Source organism: Gekko japonicus, unplaced genomic scaffold, assembly GCF_001447785.1.
Source record: "Gekko japonicus isolate JY-2015 unplaced genomic scaffold, Gekko_japonicus_V1.1 scaffold1643, whole genome shotgun sequence".
Taxonomy (NCBI): Eukaryota; Metazoa; Chordata; class Lepidosauria; order Squamata; family Gekkonidae; genus Gekko; species Gekko japonicus.
The window spans coordinates 358,666-381,298 of NW_015169827.1; the positions used below are offsets into that span (position 1 = coordinate 358,666).

At 40.2% G+C, this 22,633-nt stretch overlaps 1 protein-coding gene across 1 annotated transcript in view; it reads right to left on the reverse strand.

Annotated features, from left to right (window-relative positions):
• PRKCD (protein kinase C, delta) overlaps positions 1 to 22,633 on the reverse strand; it is a 110,653-nt gene that overhangs the window by 49,530 nt on the left and 38,490 nt on the right. The window contains exon 2 of the mRNA XM_015417252.1: positions 4,980 to 5,116. Within this exon, the coding sequence (XP_015272738.1) occupies positions 4,980 to 5,094 (115 nt within the window). The 5' untranslated portion in view covers positions 5,095 to 5,116. The remainder of the gene's footprint in view (positions 1 to 4,979; positions 5,117 to 22,633) is intronic.

Below are 22,633 nucleotides of genomic sequence, written 5' to 3' on the forward strand. Positions count from 1 at the left end.
GAAGGCCTGGAGGGAGCTGGTCCATGGGGTCGCAAAGAGTCGGACTCGACTGTGCGACTGAACAACAACAACAACAAAGTTATTTCAGAAGAAATATGTAGACCAAGAAAAAATTAGAAAATATTTGGACAAAATGGAAATGCCAAAGATGGAAGAAGATGTAAAGAAAATGTTAAATAGCCCAATTTCGAGATATATAAGGCGATAGAAGAGGCAAAGTTAGGGAAAGCTCTAGGACCAGATGGATTTACCGCAAAGTTTTATAAGAAATTAAAAGTTGAGCTAATCCCGACTTTGGAACTTTTGACAAATGAAATAAGAACAACAAGGAAAATACCAGAATCATGGCTAGAAGCTAATATATCGCTTATACCAAAAGAAGCGCAGGATTTAACAAATGTGAAAAATTATAGGCCAATTTCACTTTTGAATAATGATTACAAACTCTTTGCAAAAGTTATATCTGAAAGATTAAAGATTTATTTGAAGGATGCTAAAGAAGAAGAACAGGCGGTTTTTTTTTTTTTACCAAATAGACAAATTAAAGACAATTTAAGAACAGTGATCGATGCAATTGAATATTATGATAAACATCCAGAAAAAGAGGTGGGCTTTTTTTTTGTGGATGCAGAAAAAGCTTTTGACAATTTAAATTGGGACTTTATGTATCAGGTTATTGAAAAAATGGACATTGGCGAGTCATTTACAAATATAATTAAGGCGATCTACTCCGAACAGAAAGCAACACTAAATGTAAATACAGAGGTGACAGACCACTTTAAAGCTCAAAAAGGGACAAGACAAGGATGTCCGTTATCTCCATTGCTATTCATATGGATGCTGGAAGTACTGCTTGGTAGAATAAGAGAGGATAAAGAAATTAAAGGACTAACCAATAGAGGTTTTTCATACAAATATAGAGCATTTGCTGATGATGTAATGTTTATGGTCGAAGAGCCCACAAGAAATTTACCGTTGCTTATAGAGAAAATAGAAGATTTTGGAGAGCTAGCGGGATTTTATGTAAACAAAAACAAATCTAAGGTGATGTGTAAGAATATGTCAGGTGTGAAACAAGAAGAACTGCAGAGACTAATACAATGTGAAGTAGTTAAAAAACCTAAGTACTTAGGTATTGAATTGACAATGAAGAATATAGATCTTTTTAAGAATAACTATGACAAGTTATGGTGCCAAATGCAGCAGGACATTAAAAAATGCAATACCTTAAATTTGTCACTATTGGGCAGAATATCGGTGGTTAAAATGAATATTTTACCACGTTTGATGTTTTTATTTCAGACTATTCCAATAGTGAAAGACTCAAAAATCTTGAATTCTTGGCAGAGAGAGATTTCAAAATTCGTATGGGCAGGGGAAAAACCAAGGATCAAGATGAAAATTTTATGTGACGCAAAAGAAAGAGGTGGATTTCAATTACCAAATTTTAGACTGTATCATGATGCAGTATGTTTAACATGGCTGGAACAATGGATTAATTTAGACAACAGGAAATTGCTGGCATTGGAAGGGCATGACTGCAAATTTGGATGGCATGCATACCTACGGTATGGGAAAACAGAAATGGACAATATGTTTAAACATCACTACATCAAAAGAACGCTATGTGACACATGGTCAAAGTATAGAAGGTTTTTTTCGGAGGAGAGATCACTTTGGATAGTTCCAGCAGAGGTAATTAAGCCATACTCGAGCTACAAAGGAGAGGATTGGATACAATATAGGGATATTTTGAAACCTGTTGGAAAGACGTTTGATATAAAAGAAAAGGAGGAATTGGATTTAATTATGGTTGGTTGCATTTTAGACAAATTTATGATTTGTTTAAAACAGACAAAAAAGACTTTGGGTTTAGGGGGAAATATAATGACATTGAGAGCGTATGGTTGGAAAAAGGTAAAAAGATGATATCTAAAATATATAAGATATTGTTAAAATGGTATACAGAAGATGAAACAGTAAAGGAGCAGATGATAAAATGGGCAGTTAATATGAATAAAGAAATATATATGTCATCTTGGGAATTTTTGTGGGGAAATGCAATGAAAATTTCAACATGTAATAATTTAAAAGAAAATTGCTATAAAATGATGTATAGATGGTATATGACACCAAAAAAGATAGCAAATATAAGCAGTAACATGTCAAACAAATGTTGGAAATGTAAAAAAATAGAAGGTTCTTTTTATCATATGTGGTGGACTTGTGATAAAGCAAGAAATCTTTGAACTGAGGTCCATAATGAGATGGAGAAAATTACGAAATGTAAATTTAAGAAGGAGCCGGAATTGTTACTTTTGGGACATAAAATGGAAGAAGTAAATATTGCAAAACGGACTCTAATGTGGCACATGATCACAACAGCCAGAATGACTTATGCTCAATGCTGGAAACAAGAAAAAACGCCAGGGATCCGGGAGTGGATAAAAAAGTTGCTTTTTATGGTTGAAATTGACAAAATGACAAGAAAGCTCAAGAATCAGGAAGCGGAAGAATTTTTTGCAGGCTGGATAGATCTTAAAGAATATCTGGAGAAATATTGGGATGTGAAGAATAATCTATTTTGCAGGAGCACTGCGGGAAGCCAGAAGGGGGGAGATATGGGGAGAAAAGGATATAAGATGGATGCTAAAATGTTATATTGGTTGAATTGATGTTATATCCAAATAAAATTGTCTTCTTTTTAATAATAATAAAATAAACTGGCCAATATGATAATGCCCCTGTATAGATCTATGGTGCAGCCTCATTTAGAATACTGAGCTCAATTCTGGTCACCATTATCTCAAAAAGGACATTGCAGAGCTGAAAAAAAGTACATAGAAGGGCAACCTAGATGATTAGAGGTTGGACCACCTTTACTACGAGGAATGCCTGAAGAGTCTGGGACTTTTCAATTCATAAGAGACAACTAGGAGAGTACATAATTATAAAATTATACACAGGGTGGAGAGAGCTGAAAGCATTCAGGACAGATGGTGGCAAAAGGAAATGCTTCTTTACGCACAGCTAGTGATTAAAATGCTGCCAGAGGATGTAGGAACTTGCCAGAGGAACTTGCTGTCAGAGGATACAGTGATGGCCACAGGCACAGATAGCTTAAAAAGGGGATTAGACAGATACATGGACAGGTCTATCAGTGATTACTAGCCATGATGACTGAAGGAAACCTCCAGTGCCAGGAGGCAACACCAGGGGAAAGCCTCTGCACCCTGTTGTTGGACCTCCAGAGGAACTGATGTGAGACAAGATGCTGGACCAGATGGACCACTGGTCTGTTCCAGCAGGGCTCTTCATATGTTACATACTTTTCAAGTTTTATACTGTTCTTGAGCTCTCTGGAAAGTCTTCCATTTCAAAAGATTCACTATTGTTAATTTTTTAAAATATTATTGCCAATAAAATACTAAGCAAGTTTGGCAGTTTCAACATTCTAATTACAGTTTTCCAGGTGATTAGTGCATGCTTTACTGATTTGTAAATGAGAAGCAAGGATAAACCATAACAATCCAAATAAAATTTTGAATTCACCTGATATAAAGATCAAATCAAAATTAATGCTAAAATTCTGATCTATATGGGTAGGGAATCACCGATATTATATGAAACCAATAAGAGATACAAGCGATTATGCAGACAGTGAAAAGGAAACTGAGCTGCCCCAGTGACTTATATTGAAATAGATGAGTGGACAATCACGTTTATGGTATGGCAAGCACAATTATTTGAGAATATGAAAATTCATGTGTCAGCAGCGTTCAGTGCCCTTCTTCCTTAAAGGTAAACAACGTGCCTGCTACATTGTCTTTAAAATTTTACAAGCATTTTTTCAATGAAAATAATATCTACATAAAGCTTTAACTTTGTTGAAACATTTAATTCACAGTATGTATTTATTCTTCCTAATCCAACATTTCATTTCAAGTGTCTGCTGATATTGCAACATAAAATCAACACATGGTACTTTTAAAATGTATTTTTACAGCAAGCCTTGATCCTCATAAAATTCATGTTGGGCTTTGCTATCTGGTCTGTAAACAGTGGAGTCTTTGCTTGCTGCTGCTCTTGCCACATGCTTGCCTCACTTCTACCTCTCCATGCTATACGTATCTTTATCTTATTCACTGGATGCATTCCCACTGCCTTTACAGGAACCCTGTCCAACAGACATTGTGTTCTTAATATTATACCCTCTTGATATCCCCGCGTGCACTTTCCTTCATGGAACTCAAAGGCTGTCTTCATGGGATTTTCAAAAGAGCTATCATTGAAACACTGAACTTTAGCAAGTCTACTGTTCTTATGTATTCAGTCAATCAACTACCTGTGAATTAATCATGATCAAATATTTCCTGAAGCCAAAAATACAATCCGTGGTAGCTTTACTTCTTTAAATGTTATGATGTCATCTGGTAGTGAGGGGCTAAAAGTCCCCTATTCCTCCAACAGGCAAACCCCGCAGTATAGGAAAAGTCCTCCTGCTGTCAACCTGCTGTAACAGTTAACAGATTTGTTTCTGTAATTGAACTGAATTGAATTAGCATAAGCATCAAAGCCTGTGGATTATCAAAATGTTGGTATATTTACCCAATTGTAATGTAAAAGCAATCTATATTCTCTGCCAATAAAGAACTGATAGACTGATTATCAAAATTCTTGACGAATACCTTTACAATATTTGACTGCTCAATTTACCAAATCTTTCTTGACTAATCAAGTAGTCAACCTGAATTACGACCCTGAGTCACACTGTGTTTAAATAAACTGATATACAGTGCAAAATTAAACAGGACACTGAATGCTGCAAAATCATAATGCACACTTATTTGGGAGTATTATTTGTTCAGTTCATAAAGCTTACTTCAAAGTAAATGAGCATAGGATCAAGAAGTTCATCCTACAGTTCATCCTACAGTGAAGCACCCCAGTCCACAAATGCAGCCAATAAGTCTTCTTACCTGTAGTTAAGGCCTCTTTCATTTTTATTGCACAGAATGGCTGTAGTTGTTCTCCATGGTTCTGCACAGGCCCTAGTTCACATGAGTTGAACGATATTCGTAAAAAAGGAGACATAGTTTACAGCACAGTTGTGGACCTACACAGGAAAGAAAATAAGAAACAACAGAATTAAACCTAAAATGAAAATTGGACTGGCTTGAAAAATAAAGGCCAAGGAAGAACTCAATAAATACTGCTTTAAAACAACACATGGCATATGCTGAGGCACCTCTATATCAGGGGTACCCAATCTTGCTGAGCCTGTATGCATATTTAGAATTTTGAGGAACAGTAGCAGGTTCATAAAAATGGCTGCCATGGGAAGCAGGGTTGGTTCTTTCCTTTAAGAAGAGACACTGTTTAGTTTCAATTTCCCAGAAAGGTTTGATCACTGTGCAACCACAGGGAGAGGTTGCAAAACCAGAGCCATAACAAAGACTGTGTCTACAGTTAAGCCAAGGGTACACAGCTGTGGTATACCTAGCTGAGATGAGCTCAGCATTTTGCAAGTCTGTTAGCAGATAAGGAGTGCCCTGAAACGCCAACTGTTTTCTGTTCCATTCAATATCCTGTAGATTTTTTCTCCAAGATTAAGTAGAGCCAGGAGATTCATTGGTGAGCACCATGGCACCCATGAATGCTACATTGGGAATCACCAATCAGCTGTGTGGGCACATCACAGTTGTAGAAGAAAGCTTAAGTATAGTTTTTTCCCCTTGCAACGTAACCATAAAAAGCTCCATTTCTTCAGACATAAAGTAGTTCTAGCTCACACAGGTGAATCTTTTTTTAAAAAATAAGTAAATAAAACACCCAGTTGTAAAAAGTATCTGTATCCCCAAATATTTCACCTTTCAGTCAACATGGTAACAGATTCACAGCACATCTTGAATATAGCTCTGTGCAACACAACAGAAACCACTTCTGTTAACCTAATTAAAAACTACAAAAGTACTCATGGCACCTAAGCCCTGCTCTCTGTGCTCATGCCTTCAGAGGCGAGGAAGGTAGCCGCTAAACAGAGGGAAGTTTGAACTATGGCACCTTGCTTTTGGAATGCCATCCCCCTTCAAGCTTGCTTCGTGCTTACCATAATGCCTTTAGGAGCCAAGCCAAAACAAAACAAAATCCGTCCTTTCTACCCAGGTTTTTAACTGAATAGGTTTAACTTTTTAGCTGTTTTATGGTCTACTTCTGGTCTGAGGTCTGTTTTATGGTTATCTTTGGTCGCAATCACATGTACAATTAGCCGCACTATAGGGGCGAATGCCAGGCGGATTTAAAGGGCACGATCGAACACAAACATCTGGGAAGCGCCCCGCACCTGTCGGCAACCCATTTTGCTCCGCCGCAGAAGCAGAGTAAAAAGACACTGGGGAAAGTCCAGTAGCAAATGGGTTGCTATGAGCCACGGATGGACTTTCCCCTGTGTGATCGCTCCAGCGTGCTCCGATGGCATCGGGATGGTCTGATCAGGCCATCCTGACTCCATGCCGTTGTTCCCTTGGTATGTGCATCATCGCACACTGCATAGGGAGCCCTCAGTGCAGAGATGCGAATCATCGATCCCTCGTTGAAGAGCACCGGAAACACACAGCGCAACCTAACCCCACGACTAACCCACAGTTGTGTCTGATCATGTTGCGACGGGCTGTACCCACAGCTTCCAAGGACTGTGTGATCGCGCAACTGCGGGTCAAATTCCTACGGAGCAAATAGCCTTGCTTCTCCCCAGCTTTATCTTGCACGTGTGACTGCCACCCTTATTTTTAATGGTTTGTTTTTAGTGGCTTTTTATGCTGATACTTAGCATGATTATGGTGTTTTGACTTGTAAGCCACCTCAAGCAGGACTCTGGAGAGGCAACATTAAAATGTCCTAAATAAACATGTTCTAATGGCAAAATACAACTATTATTTAACAAAAACTATTTTAAAGGAATATCTGGTTTTCATGTTCTGATTTCACATACAAAAGTATCTAAAAGTATAGTTATAAGATATTCTACTATATTAATAATAAAACATGAACACATATATCTATTACCACTGCTTCTGAATTTTTAAGGAACATTTTATTTTTATTTTAGTATGGATACATATACTAGGTCTTTCTGTGGTTTCTAGACTATTGTGTCATTTCCCCATCTTTCATGACTGTATACATACATACACAGACTCTATAAACTACAGGCCACTGGAAGACAGACAGTTTCTTATCAGACACTAAATTCCTAGATATTAGATTGTAGTAGAAGCACCAAGATAAGATACGCTCATTTGCACTGTTTGATACAATTGCCCATTTTCTTCATCTTCATAGTGTAAGCCATGAATATGACATTTAGTTACATTTCCCAGTTAATTTTACAATACAGCTCAATTCATAGTCCTCTCAGAAATGACATTACAGGTGAAATCAGACACAAAGCCCATGATTAAACTCAACTCAATTATCACTTCCTGTTTTGTTAGCTGTATAGCAATATCATTCAGCAACAGAACAGAGTTGCAAGTATGTAACTGAATAGTAAAATAAGGGAATAGAATATGGAGAAAATTGGAAAAAGTAATGGATGCAAGTCCTGAAAAGAATACAGCATTAATTAAAAATTCAGGAAATGAAAGGTCCTGATTCTGAATTACATCACTACGGAATCTACTTTGGCAATTCGCCAGGGAGATGTTACTGTTCTTCACCTTTGATAATATAAATTTGATTCCAGATTACAAAAAATGTTCTGCTAAATTACATGGCCATTTCTATTCAATGGGGTTACAGTTCCTTTGGAACAGGAGAAAAGAACTACCCATCCCATGTGCACTTAACTGGAAGTAAGTATTATGGATATAGGAAGTCTTATTTCTGAGCAAACAAGTTAGCTAGAAGTCAACCACCACTAGTAAATTGACAGCAGATGGAACAGCAGTCAGAGAGGATTGTGAAACACCACAAAAGCTGTACAAATACTTACATTGTGCCTGTCTAAACAACTGTGAACTTAATAAATGCCAGGCCCTAAACTAAATATATTCTTTTAACAATTTTTCAGTTCATCCTGTTCAACAACAGAGCACTAAAAAGATAGAGCACAAATTTGCTCCCAGACTATGGACTGATGACTACAAGCATACAGCTTTTAAAGGGGATTAGATAGAATCATAGGAGCTAGTTCTATTACTGGCTACTAGTTATGGTGATCAAAATTAGCCTTCACATTCAGAGACAGTAAATACCACTGCTAGGAGGCAACATCACTGGAAGGCCTCAGCCTCTGTTTGGTGTAGTGGTTAAGTCTGCGGACTCTAATCTGGGAGAACCGGGTTTGATTCCCCACTCCTCCACTTGCACCTGGCTGGATGACCTTGAGCAAGCCATAGTTCTGTCAGAGGTGTTCTTGAAAAAAGAACAGTTTGTGTCAGAGCTCTCTCAGCCCCACCTACCTCACAGGGTGTCTGTTGTGGGGAGGGGAAGGGAAAGGAGTTTGTAAGCTGCTCTGAGACACCTTTTCTGTGCCCTGTTGGCGGCCCTCTGGAAGAACCGGTAGGCCACTGTGTTACAGGCCTCCAGATGCACTTGCAGTTTTGTGAATATGGTTTCCTTGAATAATGGCTGTAATTAGCATAACTTTTCTTGCTAGTGACTTATTAACCATTTTTTCAGATTGAAATGTTCCACTGCCCAGGAACTGAGTATCCAGTCATACTAGGAAGTTCAATGTGCTTTAAATATAAGGCTAAACTCCTATTTCTTCCCTTACATTTTTGTTGAAATCTTATTGCTTTGGATCAGTGTCCACCTTGATAAGACACTTCAGCCCTATCAGTGTTCAGCTGACAACACATGTCTTTACAGAAAGCAAGTATGTCTCCAGTTCCTGTCATTCTATTATTTGTGCTTCTTTCAGCAGGCTAAATAAATAGGTCATTAATACAATGAAGTTGTTTCATTCTTCTCTGTAGAACACAAATTACTGTTCATTTAATATCTTTACTTTTTTCACTAACCCACTTTTTGGACAGCTGTGTATGCATTTTTTTAAATAATGCATGCAGAAACTCAACACAAAATAAAGCTAAGCCAAAATTATTTTCTTATATAGCATGAATGCATTGCTTACCAAAGAAGAAAATATTTAATGCCTACAATAAACTAAACTCTGTTTCATTAAAGATTGTGGTCCAGTATCACAGGGAAGGGGGGGTAATGAAAGCTAAACTGTAAAAAGTAGATTTCTAAAGATGTCGCAAATGTATTTCACAAAGTATCAGAAAAAAACAAAACCTAAATGACATTTTGGGTAAAAGCAACAAATATTACAGTCAGCACTATGACCTATGCCTCAAAATATGTGAAAAGCTATACAATGCTTAAGCCTGAATGAATCATGATTGACACACATGGGAAATCTTTCACACAGATAAACTTGTGCAAGCTACTTGCTTGCATATTTTAACATGCATTTAAATAAATTACAAAGAACCACACTTTGCTTGTAAAAGGTGTGCAATGTCTTATTAATTTATTTAAATAATAGCTACTAAAACTGCTGAAGGCAGCTTACTGTCAACTAAATATAGCATAGTTAAACACTTAAAGTTAGAGCCTGGGTAAACAAGCAAGTTTTTAGTTGGTGCTAAGAAACTCTGCTCTGGATTGAAGGACCCCTCTCTGCTTCCCAAAAGTTTCACTCTATTTTTTTTAAAAAAAATAGAAATGGCAGAAAGTCTCTGCTGTCCAAAATCTAGACTGGAGAGGTGCCTAATTATTTTTTGTTACTTTCTACTTTGCCTTCCTTTGCAATCTGACTTGCTAGATGAATAAATTTAAAGTATCTGGAATGCATTCATATAAGGATTATGAGGTATGCCATCAGTCCTGGCTTGGGGATTTAGAGTAGACACATATTGTGATTTCATCTAGGAGACAAAAAAAAGCAATGCAAAGGATAAGCCTTATTATATTGAAATATTTATTTTATTTCAACTGCCTTTGCTAACACATGCAATGCAAATTATTTCTGTACTTTTCAATCTTCTTGCATTAGTGATTGTACAAATATATCTTCTGTTTCCTTACACAGAATGTATTACAGCAATATCATTTCACAGCTCATTTGGCATAGGAGACCAGCATAAAACGTTGTCAAAGAGCAATTCATATTGGGCAAGTCAGTAGGTGGCACTCTTCCCAATGAATCTGTAAATGATCCCCAGATGATACAATACTGTACAAACACATCTGTAGTTTGTTTTCCTTAAACATTCAGTTGTTTCCCCATCATGTTCTAACTCCAATCATTATCTTATAACTGACTGTGGGCCCACTTGTGGATACTTATATCCATGGATTGGGTTCATGTTGAAAGAAGGGAGATTTTTCTTCAAACTTGGGGGAATCCCCTCAGGTTTGCAGGGGGGGGGAATCTAAATCATAGGGAAAAACAGAAGGGGATGTGAATCTCCACAAACAAAGGAGTGTTGTCTGTGTATGTATACAATATCAATAAAACAATATAGATAAAACACTATAAATAAAGCATTATTAAAGCAACAATTATAAAACCCATAAAAGTCACTGGTTTAAAACTCCCACCAAATGAACATCTTTAATTGGTGGGACTGTCAGGAGGGCATCTCCCCATGATCTTAATTCCCAGGGAGGAACATATGGGAGAAGACAATATTTCAGATACTCATGTCCCAAGGCATGTAATGCTTTAAAGGCAAACCAACACTTTGAATTGAGCTCCAGAGTGGATTAGTAGCCAGTGTAATTGGAGTAGTACTGGGGACATATGGTCCTGATAGCTGGCCCCAAATAGTAGTCTAGCCACAGCATTCTGCACTAGCTGCAACTTCTAAAAACTCTTCAAGGGTAGTCCCAAATACAGTGCATTGCAATAGTCCAATCTAGATTAGAGGTGTGTATTTGGATCTACCCGAGCTGAAAAATATACCCCAAAATACCTTATCAGTATTTTCCAGGTATATTTTGGCTTCCCAAATCAATCTGGGTTTTCCTAAGAAAACCGAGGGAGGGAAATCCCAAGAACATCCCACATATATTTGGAAATTACCGGTAGATCTGAAAAAAACAGAGAGGCAGGAGCAGATTGCTCCCACATCTCAGATGTTTGTCAGGCTTCTATTGCTGTCCCTTTAAAGCTGAAAAGGACTGCAGAAAACAGCTGAGGACCAGTTGTGCTGAGAGGAGTAGACTGTTTCCGCCAGCTTGGTTTGGGGGTGGTTTCTCATGCAGCCCAGTCTAAACCATGCTGCAGGAGAAGCCCTCGCAGTCAGGTCTGCATGCAGCAGGGAGAGACCTCCCTGCAGCATGCAGATCCTTAATGGCCAGGGACCCACATAACTTTGGGACCGCCTCTCTCAGTATGCCCCCAGACAAGTGTTATGCTTGGGGAATAAGAACCTTTTGGTGGTTCCTGGTCCAAGAGAGATCCAGCTGTCCTCAACCAGGGCCAGGGCTCTTTCTGCCCTGGCCCCAGCCTGATGGAATGTTCTGGCAGAGAAAATCAATGCCCTGTGGGATCTATTACCTTTCTTCAGGGCTTGCAAGGCAGAGGAGGCCTAAAAATCATTTTTAACTGGTAAGCGATGGCACAGTCTGAGGTCTGGCACTCTCATACCCTCTTACCCCCTCCCTCATATTCCCCCCAGGGGGCCTGCGACAATTTTATCAAACTATTTTCTGCCATCCTGAACTGATTATCTTATGTATTAATTGTTATTTATTGTAGGTTTTTAGTTTTTAATTTTGGTAGTCTTGTATTCTGTGGTGTGTTGTTGTACTGAATTTTATTGTACACTGCCCTGAGCCCTGCTTGCAGGGAAGGGAGGCCTAAAAATCAAATAAATAATCATCATCTTTGGGCCAGCTTCTCCTGCAGTTTTTAACTGGTATTTTTCTTCTCGGGTCTATTGGACCCAAAGAGGTTTGATATTTCCAAAAAATCCCAGCTCCAAATACCATATCAGTATTGGGATCTGGGATTTTTTGGAAATACCGATTTGGGAGGGGGGTCCAACAGACCCAAACCAAAAAATACTGGTAAAAAAAATTGCACACCCCTAGTCTAGATGTTACTAAGGAATGGATTGCTGTGGCTAGATTTGACTAAACAAATGCAACTGATGCAGCAGCCAAAGCTGGACAAACGCACCCTGGGCCACAACAGCACTTGGTTTTCTAAGGTGACTGCTGTGTCAAGCAGCACTCCCAAACTGTGAAGCTCTCTTTTCAGGGGGAGTATAACCCCGTACAAGACAGGGGAGATATGAAATCCATGGTCTACCTTTCTACTAACTAAGACAACCTCTATCTTGTCAGGACAGCTTTCAGTTTGTTCACCCTCATCCAGCCCATCCACCCTCATCCAGGACTCCAAGCACCTGTTCAGAACATCAACAGCATCCTTGGAATTAGGAGGAAAATAAAAGTATTGCTGGGTGTCATCTCCATATTGGTGACATCACAACCAATATGTACTGATGACTTCTCTCAGTGGCTTCATATAGATATTAAATAGCAAGAAAAAGAAGAAGAGATTGGAATTATACCCTGCCCTTCACTACCCAAAGGAGTCTCAGAGTACCTTACAATCCCTTTCCCTTACCCTCCCCACAATTGAAACCCTGTGAGGTAAGTGGGGCTGAGAGAGCATTGAAAGAACTTATGACTGACCCAAGGTCACTCCAGCAGCTGCATGTGGAGGAGTGGGGAATCAAACCCAGTTCTCCCAGATTAGTCTGCGCTCTAAACCACAAAACCAAACTGGCTCTAGGGGGATAAGATGGAAGCCTGTGGCACCCTACAGATCAATGGCCATGGGGCAGAGCAAGAATCCCCCAAAACTATCTTCTGACACCCCCCCGATAGGACTTGAGCCACTGTACTATGGTGCCCCTTAGTCCCAGTGCTGAGAGGTGGCTCACTGGAGTACTATAGTCGATACTATCAAAGGCTGCTAAAAAATCCAGCAGAACAAATAGGGTCACATTCTATTTGTCTAGCTCTTGGTAGAGGTAATCAACCAAGGCAAGCAAAGCAGTCTCTGTTCCAAATCTTGGCATGAAGCCAGACTGAAATGGGTTCAGAAAATCATTTTCTTCCAAGAACCCCTGGGGCTGAGAGGCAACAACTCACTCTACCATGTTGCCCAAAAATGTAAGATTGGAGACTGGTTGAAGATTTTCTAACATACTAAGGTTCACGGATGGCTTTTTCACAACAGTCCTAAATCACTGCCTCCTTGAAAATGTGTGGTGCAACTCCCACTCTCAAGGAAGCATTTACGTCTCCCCTTACCCATTCAGCCAGTCCCCCCAGGCAGTTTTTATCAGCCAGGAAGGGCAAGAGTTGAGAACACATGTGGTATGTGTTACCTGTCCAAGGATCTTGTTCAGATTCTTGGTACCCACAAGCTGAACAGTATTCATATAAACTGGACAAGCAAAGGGACATCATCTGGACATGCATCCCCACCAGAGCGGATCTGAGCAATTTTGTTTGCAAAATTAAATGGCAAATTGATCACAGAAGGCCAATGTGTGGTCAGAGTCCAAATCCTTGGGGCTATGTTGTAGAAATCCCTGAATCACATGGAACAGCTCACTAGATGCTTACATGCAAATACAATGGTGGTGGAGAAATATTGCCTGTTCACCGTCATCACTTAAGGGTGATTGTGTCTACTGCCCGGGCCATCTCCCTATTCCAGAGAGCAGTCAGAGCCTCAACAGAATCATCAGCAACCAAGGTAGGAAAATCCCTAAGTACCAACAGGAACCTAACAGAATCTATCAGGTGCCTGGGGTGGACCATCTTAATGAGTCCAGAAAACCCTGCTGAGGAAAGGGGAAACACTAAGACTTATATCAGGTAATTATCTGTCCATGACATCAAAGTAAGTTTTAACTCCCCCATCTCCAGATCACCCTCCACAGCAGTATAATAGATAGGGATGGGCACGAATCACATTTTTGTGGTTCATTTTAGTTCATGGTCGAACCACGAACCCAATCATGAACCAACACAAAACTGGGAAGTTTGTTTGCGAACTGAACCATTTCATAGTGGTTTGTGGCCCCTGCTTTCTGCTCCCCATCACTTTTCAAGGGTAGCAGAAAGCAGGGATTCTCCATGTGAAAAGCAGCAGGGAGCAGAAAGAAGGGGTTTAAATGGCTTTAAGCTATTTAAACCCTTCTTTCTGCTCCCCGCCACTTTTCACAGGGACCAGAAAGTAGGGGTTTCCCCTTGAAAAGTGGCAGGGAGCAGAAAGCAGTTTGGAGCCATTTAAACCCCTGCTTTCTGCTCCTGGTGAAAAACCTTGGCTTTCAACTCTTTATGAACCACCATGATAATACCTCAGCTTTCTACCCTTCACAAATCTAGATGATACATAGGTACTAGATCCTTTCCAATCTGGCTTCTGTCCATTTAAACCTCTGCTTTCTACTCTTCGGGAACCTGGATGATATATTGGTCCTAGGTTCCTTCCAACCCGGCTTCTGCCCCAGCCATAGGACAGAGACAGCACTCTCTACGGATGCCTGGATTTGACAGCAGTGTTTGACATGGTCGATCATGACCTACTGACTCACCAACTCGCCGAAGTGGGGGTATGAGGGACAGCCTTGAAGTGGTTTGTCTCTTCTCTCAAAAGTCGGGGACAGAGGGTGGCGCTCGAGGAGAGTCTCGCCATGATACCCTTTGGTAAGTGAAGTCCCCCAGGGGACTATTCCCTCCCCAATGTTATTCAGCATCTATATGTGCCCCCCTCACCCACCTGGTGCGGAGATTCAGGCTGCGTTGTCACCAGTACTCTGATGACACCCAGCTATATCTGTTGATGGATGGCCAACTGGGCTCTGCCTCAGAATGGATGGTTGAAGCAGACCTGGCTGAAATTAAATTCTACAAAGACAGAGGTCTTTTGGCTGGGTCAGGGAGACCCAGGTCTGGGATACCAACTCCTGACTCTTGATGGAGCGCCGTTAACACTAGCACCAATGGTGAAGAATCTGGGCATGATACTGAATGCCTCCTTATCAATGGAGCCGCAGGTCACAAATGTTTCTAGACTGGCATTTTTACATTTTCATCAAGTCAAGCAACTAGCCCCTTTCCTTTCTCGCCATGACTTAGCCACATTGATCCATTCAAGGTGTTGGTTTTAACCTTTAAAGCCCTGTATGGTCTGGGACCAGCATATCTTCGGGACCACCTCTCCTGGTATACTCCCCAAGAGCATTATGCTCCTTGTCTGTTGGTGGTCCGTGGACCAAGAAGCATCCAGTTAGCCTTGATCAGAGCCTTTTTGGCTGTTTCTAGCCTGGTGGAATGCTCTTCCAGGTGAGATCTGGGCCCTCTGGGATCTCTCACAGTTCCATAGGGCCTGCAAAACAGAGCTGTTCCACCAGGCCTGTGGTCGAGACTCCTGACCAAGGGAAATGACAGCTTCCTCAATGGTCCTCCTTCCTGTTTCCAATTTTGGCCTTCCCCAATGCTGTTGAGGAGCTGCGGTGGCTCAAGTGGTTAAGATGCTGAACTGCAGGCTGGGGAAGGTCAGTAGTTCAGCAGTTCAAGACCCGGGTGCCGCAAGACAGGGTGAGCTCCTGTCTCTAGTTCCAGCTCCTGCCAACCTAGCAGTTCGAAAGCAAGAAATTGCAAGTAGATAAATAGGGACCACTTCGGTGGGAAGGTAACAGCGTTCTGTGTGCCTTGGTGTTTAGTCATGCCGGCCACATGACCACAGAAACGTCTTCGGACAGCGCTGGCTCTTCGGCTTTGAAACGGAGATGAGCACCGCAACCCTAGAGTCGGATTCGACTGGCTTTCGAGCAAGGGAACCTTCACCTTTACCTAATGCTGTTGAATTATGTTGTTATTTCTGATGAAACTGAAATTGTTTTGTATGCACCACCTATGTATTTGATGAATTTAAGTTTTAAGTTTTAATAATTTTAATAATTATTTATGGCTGTTTTATAATTATGTAGTTACTCGCCCTGAGGCCTGCTATAGTAGGGGAGGGCGTTTCAGAAATCTAAAATAAATAACGAATCGCCACAAACTGCCGTAAAATTTGTGGAAGTTTGTGGCAGCTCTTCAGTTCACAAACTATGAACCGGCCAAAATTTGTCACAAACTTACATTCATGAGCTTGTTCATGCCCATCCCTAATAATAGACCAAATCTAGTGTGTACCCTGTAATCACTTTGGACAGGCCCATGGTCATCATGGAGGCTATGAAACCCTGAACCACTCCTGACAGCCTGGCCTCAGCATGGATGTTAAGGTTACCCAGGTCTACTATTTCAGGAGTCTCCGCTAGTACACCTGAGACCAGATCAACTGGCTCTGGAAGAGAGATGGTTGGGAATCAGGGTAGATGGTACGCCGGTAGGATCCCTACCCTGGTCTGGTCACCGACCTTCAGGAGCACACACTCAAAACTGGCAGACTGCTAGATGAGGCACCTTGACAGATAAATAGAATCATGGCAGGCCACCGTGACTCCCTCATCCCCCTGGCCTAGCATGCTGCCGTACAGAGAAACTTGGAGGATAGGGCTGGGTCAGATTCACACCTCCAGCCTCATCCAGCCAGGTCTCTATAATACATACCAGGCCAGCCTGTCCATCGAGGATTAAATCCTGAAAGGCAGTAGTTTTTTTCTATTTACTGACCTGGCATTCAGCAACAGGATCTTAAAGCCAAAAGATCCAACCTTGGAGCAACCAGGTCCATTGTCTGGGAGGCAGACTTGAAGGAGGAATGACTAACCAGCAGCCAGGCCTCACTCTCCTGGAACAGCCAATCTGTATCCCACCATCATATCTTTGTACTTTCCAACACTGGAATATTGGGGAGAGAAGACCCATGTTTTTAAAAGAGTGTTTTTCTGCCATTTTCAGGGAGCAAGGCTCTATAGAGGCAGTACTGATGTGGAAGTGCTGAAGTTGGCGGTTTAGTGCTGGTGAAGAATGACTGAGCTTCTAACAACAATCCTCTCTCAGAAGTGGCAGAGAGAGAACTGAGGGGCAGGCACTTCCAAAAACAAACCTCTCTCAGTAGCGGCAGAGAGAGAACTTAGGGAAGGGTGCTCTTTATCTTGTTGTAAAAGGAGGAAAACAGCATGGGGGAGGGGGATGAAGCACACTCAGGTGTTTTTTGAGCTTTAAAAATGTCTCCCCATTAGGTCTACAACATGCATAATACTCATATGTGACTGAATAGATACCACAATGATGAACCTCATTTTAACTATTCATGTAATTGTAAACTAAGCCAAAGTACACACCTTGATAATCATGTCCCATGAATACTGACAACAGCACATAAAATACATGACATTGCCAGAAATTCAATTCGTATAGTATCCTTGCCCCATGTAAATGATAAATAGCTACTAGTTGTTGTCTTCAGTGTCTTATTCCTGTGTATTTAATAGGCTCCTGGCACATCTACATTTTCCCTATGATTCTATTTCAGCAGCTCATATGTCTCCATCATACTTCTTTGTTTTGCTAGAGTGCCTTTCACCTCCTCTTTAAGAGTATCAAAACAGAGTATGTCCTTTTATTTGACTGTATCTATTTTCTACTAAAGACTAATACTTTATGGTTCTTTCCAGAAAACATGAAGAATTCCACAGGGCATTTGATTTATCAAATGTAATACGATAGAAGCTTGCATTAATTCTTGAATGATTTCTTGTACGCAGAGGGAGATTAAAAATGGTTTTCTTATAAGACAGGAAAAGAAAAACAAGTTGTCATTTGAAGTATGCGTGTGATTCTGCATTAGTATATTACAGTGAAGGCATGAGAGAATGGCATGAGAACAGAGTATCACACTATGACGGGATATTTGGCTTCAAATCTCCACTCAGAAGAAAAGTTCATGAAGTGACCTTAGTCCTGTCATCTCTCTTAGCCTGTGAGGATAAAATGGAGGGGGGAAACATGGTATTTAACGTAGGCCTAAAATTAACCTAAAACACAGCTTTCTGTATTCTGGTCAAGTACATTGAACTATGAGTGCTGCCTCCCCTAAACACATGACAATTAAAGTAAGTGACAGTAAGATGTTATACTAATGACTTTAAGTAAAGTAAGCGCCTTCAGATTGCACAAACATTCTGAACTGCAGTGGGATAGAAAATGTTATACTGACAGTCATTAGAAGTTCCTTTTGGAACATGCATAGCGGCAGCAAAAAACAGATTCTGAAAGGTGAAATGCTGCAACAAAATAGATATAGTAACCCCTTCTCAAATTTTTGTCAACATGTGCTGTTTGTCAAATAAAACATATAACAATAACAACAACAACAACAACAACAACAAAATTAGTAGTAGTAGTGGTGGTGGTGGTAGTAGTAGTAGTAGTAGTATGGCATAATGTGTAAAATAGCCAGGAGATAAAAATCCACTACGCACTCCATATAAAGTATTGTTTGAGTTTGTCAGAAATCAGCAGAGTAGACAGGGAGCAGTTTTACTCAGAAGTAAACTTTTACTCAGAAGTAAACTTCCTTTTAATAAATCGGGCTTACTCCCTGGAAAGCATTCTTAGGACTGAACTGCCAGTTACTATTTGATGCATCGATTTTGTTAGCATGCATTTAGTTTGTTATTCCAGCATCCGATCACTAACAATAAGCATATACATATTGATCACAGGGCAGTAACTTTTCGCTTGTTTCTCCATATTTCAGAGTGCAAGTAGAAATATCTGTAATAGCTCTCATAGTACAGGAAAGTAAAATCTGGTATCAGAAGAAAGGTACATTGGAATGAGTAATGAATGAGGCATGGTATTGTCTGATTCATTCTTAATGGAAAATACATTTCATCAGTGGTATGTAGAAAACATGTAAGCAATGTTCTGATATCTGTTGGAGGCGTACAGAGAAAAGAGATTTTTTGCACATTTGGTGGGAAGGTGGGTTTTATTTCAGCATGTTGAAGATGATGTATTTGAAAACAGAACACATGGCAACCAATTACAATTTACTTCTCAGTGTAGCCATTATGGACAGTATTCAGCAACAGTTCCAAAGGGACATCAGATCTTCCAACTCTGGTTTTTCCAAGCCCTTTCCAGATTTTAAAAAAATGAAGATTAGTTTCAGACATGATACAATGACAGGATAATGTCTGAGAAGGCATTTTAAGTGAAATACCCCAACCTACACAAAATGGGATGTTTCTGAATTCCTTTCAGATTGGAATTCTCTTTAGATTACAGCATTCTGAACCGAATTTTCCATCTTGCAGAATGGAACTGTGTTCATATCCCCCCCCCCATTTTCTACTGTACTTTATATAGATCCAGTTGGGTAAGCCCAAATGAAAGGTGAGAGGGCTGTAATTATATTTGGATGCCTCTTGAATATGTATTATAAAACTATGGGCTGTAGCATCCATTGAATACATACATGAGAATAAAGTCTGAGTCCAGTGGCACCTTTAAGACCAACACAATTTTATTCAAGGTATGAGATTTTGTGTGCACGCACACTTTTTCAAATACAATGCAAATACAGATGCATACACCTGAAAGCTCATGCCTTGAATAAAATTTTGTTGGTCTTAAAGGTGCCACAGGACTCGAACTTTGTTCTGCTGCTTCAGACCAACACAGCTTACCCAACTGGATCTATATAAAATACATGTTCATCTAAATGCCCATTGTGCACACTCACACCAATTCCACTGAAATTTGCAGTGGATCACTGGAAGGATACAGAATGTAACAATTCACAGAACAAAACCTATAGGAAGTGTGGAACAGATATTCATCCATCCAGCCTTAGTGCTGAAACCAAACTGTACATGTCTAGTGAGCTTGAAGGACTGTGACACTTAAGTTTTGTTAATCGCACAGCAACTCTCAAGACAGTTATTTGTTAACAAAGGCCCATAAATGCACTTGCCATGGTCACCGTAGTCACCATCCTTCCCATGAGAAATTCAGCTCTCCCTTGATTCTGTATTCTACTAGTAATTAAATTATTAGTAAGAATAAAATTTAGATAAACAATTAAGACAATATTAAGGATTTTACAGAGATTCAATTTTAGCATAGGAGTTCGTTCAGTTGTTAAAGATGTAATTTATCATTAATAGATTATCGCTAACCTTAGGAAAGATCTTGTTTACTTTTTAAAGAGATAATCTATCCCAAAACTCTGTAATATTGATGTGTTAATGCCTACTTCTATTTTTAAATATGTAATATATTTGGTAATATATTGGATCTTACTTGTTGTATGTAACAATTCATATTATTTGGCAAACCTGATGAATTTATATTTTCCCCCACACCCTTTTCCCTTCTGTATCCCACCTTTTTTCTGAGAAAATAATTTTTAAAAAATTTCAAAAAGAAATTCAGCTCTATATACATGCCTCCCATCGTCCAATGCTCTCCTGGATGGGATTTCTAAATTAGTGAAATAACTTTCAAAGGCTGTGGTCACACGGAACATTAGCCACGCAAGAGAGACGGAAGACAGGTGGATTTTCCGGGCGCGATCTCACGGCACATCTGGGAAGCGTAGCGCTTCCGTGGCACAACCGAGGCTTCCCGGTTGCGCGGGGCAAGAGCGGGCGTCTGATCGCGTTTCCGGTGGCATCCGGCGCCCACCCATGTCCCCTTGCAAAAAAGGTGTTTTCCCCCCCAAGTCTCCGTGGATGCACACACGCACCCAACGGAGCACACGCATTTGTCATGTACACAAAAAAACCCCAGTTTACCGCACCGCGTGCTTCTTCGTTGCGTGCAGGCTTGTCCTGTGATCGGCACCTCTCCCTACCCACGGAACCTCCACGGTACCTCCACAGGACCTCCACGGGAGGTCTGATCGCTTAACTGCGTGTTAGTTTGCCCCGGGGCAAACAGCCACGCTTCCCCCCCCGCATTTTCCTGTCTGTGTGACCGGAGCCTAAAACGTTTAATGGGAATTTCCTGTAGTTTCCTATAGACATTGACAAATATGATGATCCTATTCCTCATTTTACCCCTGCAGTAGGTGACTTGAAAATCAGGGGAAATACATGCTTTTCAATCTGGCTACCTTATCTAGATAGTTAGTTAAAACAGAGTTCTTGGTAAAGGTTCCAATAAAAATCTTCAAGGTAGAGGGTTTTTTTTCACAGTACACACTAACAACAGTCTCAACTTGATATATAGTCATTGATTACATCAATATTAATCTATTTAGATCTTTAACATATTGCAATGCGTTAGCTACTTCTAGCTCTTGATTAAAACTGCAAGTTTCCCTCCTAATTATTTATTTACTGCCACTATAAGCAGCAGTAGGTTTTTCCTCTGTGTAATTTTGAAAGGTTACCGTTTGCTGCTATTGTTATTACAGTTACTGTCTGCCTTTGTAAATGTACACATGCATAACACACAGCCTTTAGAATTGGGGGAATATTAGTATACTCTTTTAAAGGGAACTCTCTTACCCTTAATTAAGAGATTGAGAGCAGGCCTCATTTCTCTCACATTAATTAAATAATTATGTTAGAGCAAAAAAAAAATCCTTGTTTTCTCATGCCTTTAATTAATGTTTGAAAATTCATTTTGTTCTCTTCAAGATAAATATTCTGAAATAGTTGAAACTAGGACACCACAGTAAGATAGAATTAACTGCAACTAGGACACTATTGTTGTTGTTGTTCAGTCGCACAGTCGAGTCCGACTCTTCGCGACCCCATGGACAATCTCCCGCCAGGCTCTCCTGTCTTCCGCCGTCCTCCGAAGTTGGCTCAATTTCATGTTCGTTGCATCGCTGACACTGTCTAACCATCTCATCCTTTGCCGTCCCCGTCTTCTTTGACCTTCAATCTTTCCCAGCATCAGGGTCTTCTCCAGTGAGTGCTCCCTTCTCATTTGGTGGCCAAAGTATTTGAGCTTCAGTTTCATTATCTGGCCTTCCAGGGAACAGTCAGGGTTGATTTCTTTGAGGATTGACTGATTTGTTCTTCTTGCAGTCCAAGGGACTCTCAAGAGTCTCCTCCAGCACCATAGTTCAAAAGAATCTATTCTTCGGCGCTCGGCCTTCCTTATAGTCCAACTCTCACAGCCATACATGACTACTGGGAATACCATTGCTTTGACCATGCAGACTTTTGTTGGCAGGGTGATGTCTCTACTTTTTATCATGCTGTTTAGGTTCGCCATCGCTATAGTAAAATGGAATGTCAATAATCTCACAGTTCGTTCTACCAAGAGGACAGCAACAATGACATTTTGTTCTGTAGTGGCAGCAAAATTGTGTACAAAAGGCTGATAAGTTTGTCAAGGACAGCCCCTTTCAACTGGTCTTAACCGCTACTGCAGAAATTGTTTTTTAAATACAAGAAGTATTATATGTGCACCTCTACTATTTAGATTCAGGATACAGCTACTTTTACCCAACTGTAAAGCAAAAATCTCACTTTCTCAGTTGGAAAACTAAACATAATACACATTTAAACATTTATTAATTAGCAAAAAGTTAGAGTACAAGAAAATCAAGCCACATCCAGTTCTGAAACTACTGCAAATTCAACCAGTTTCCCATATTGTGCTCCTG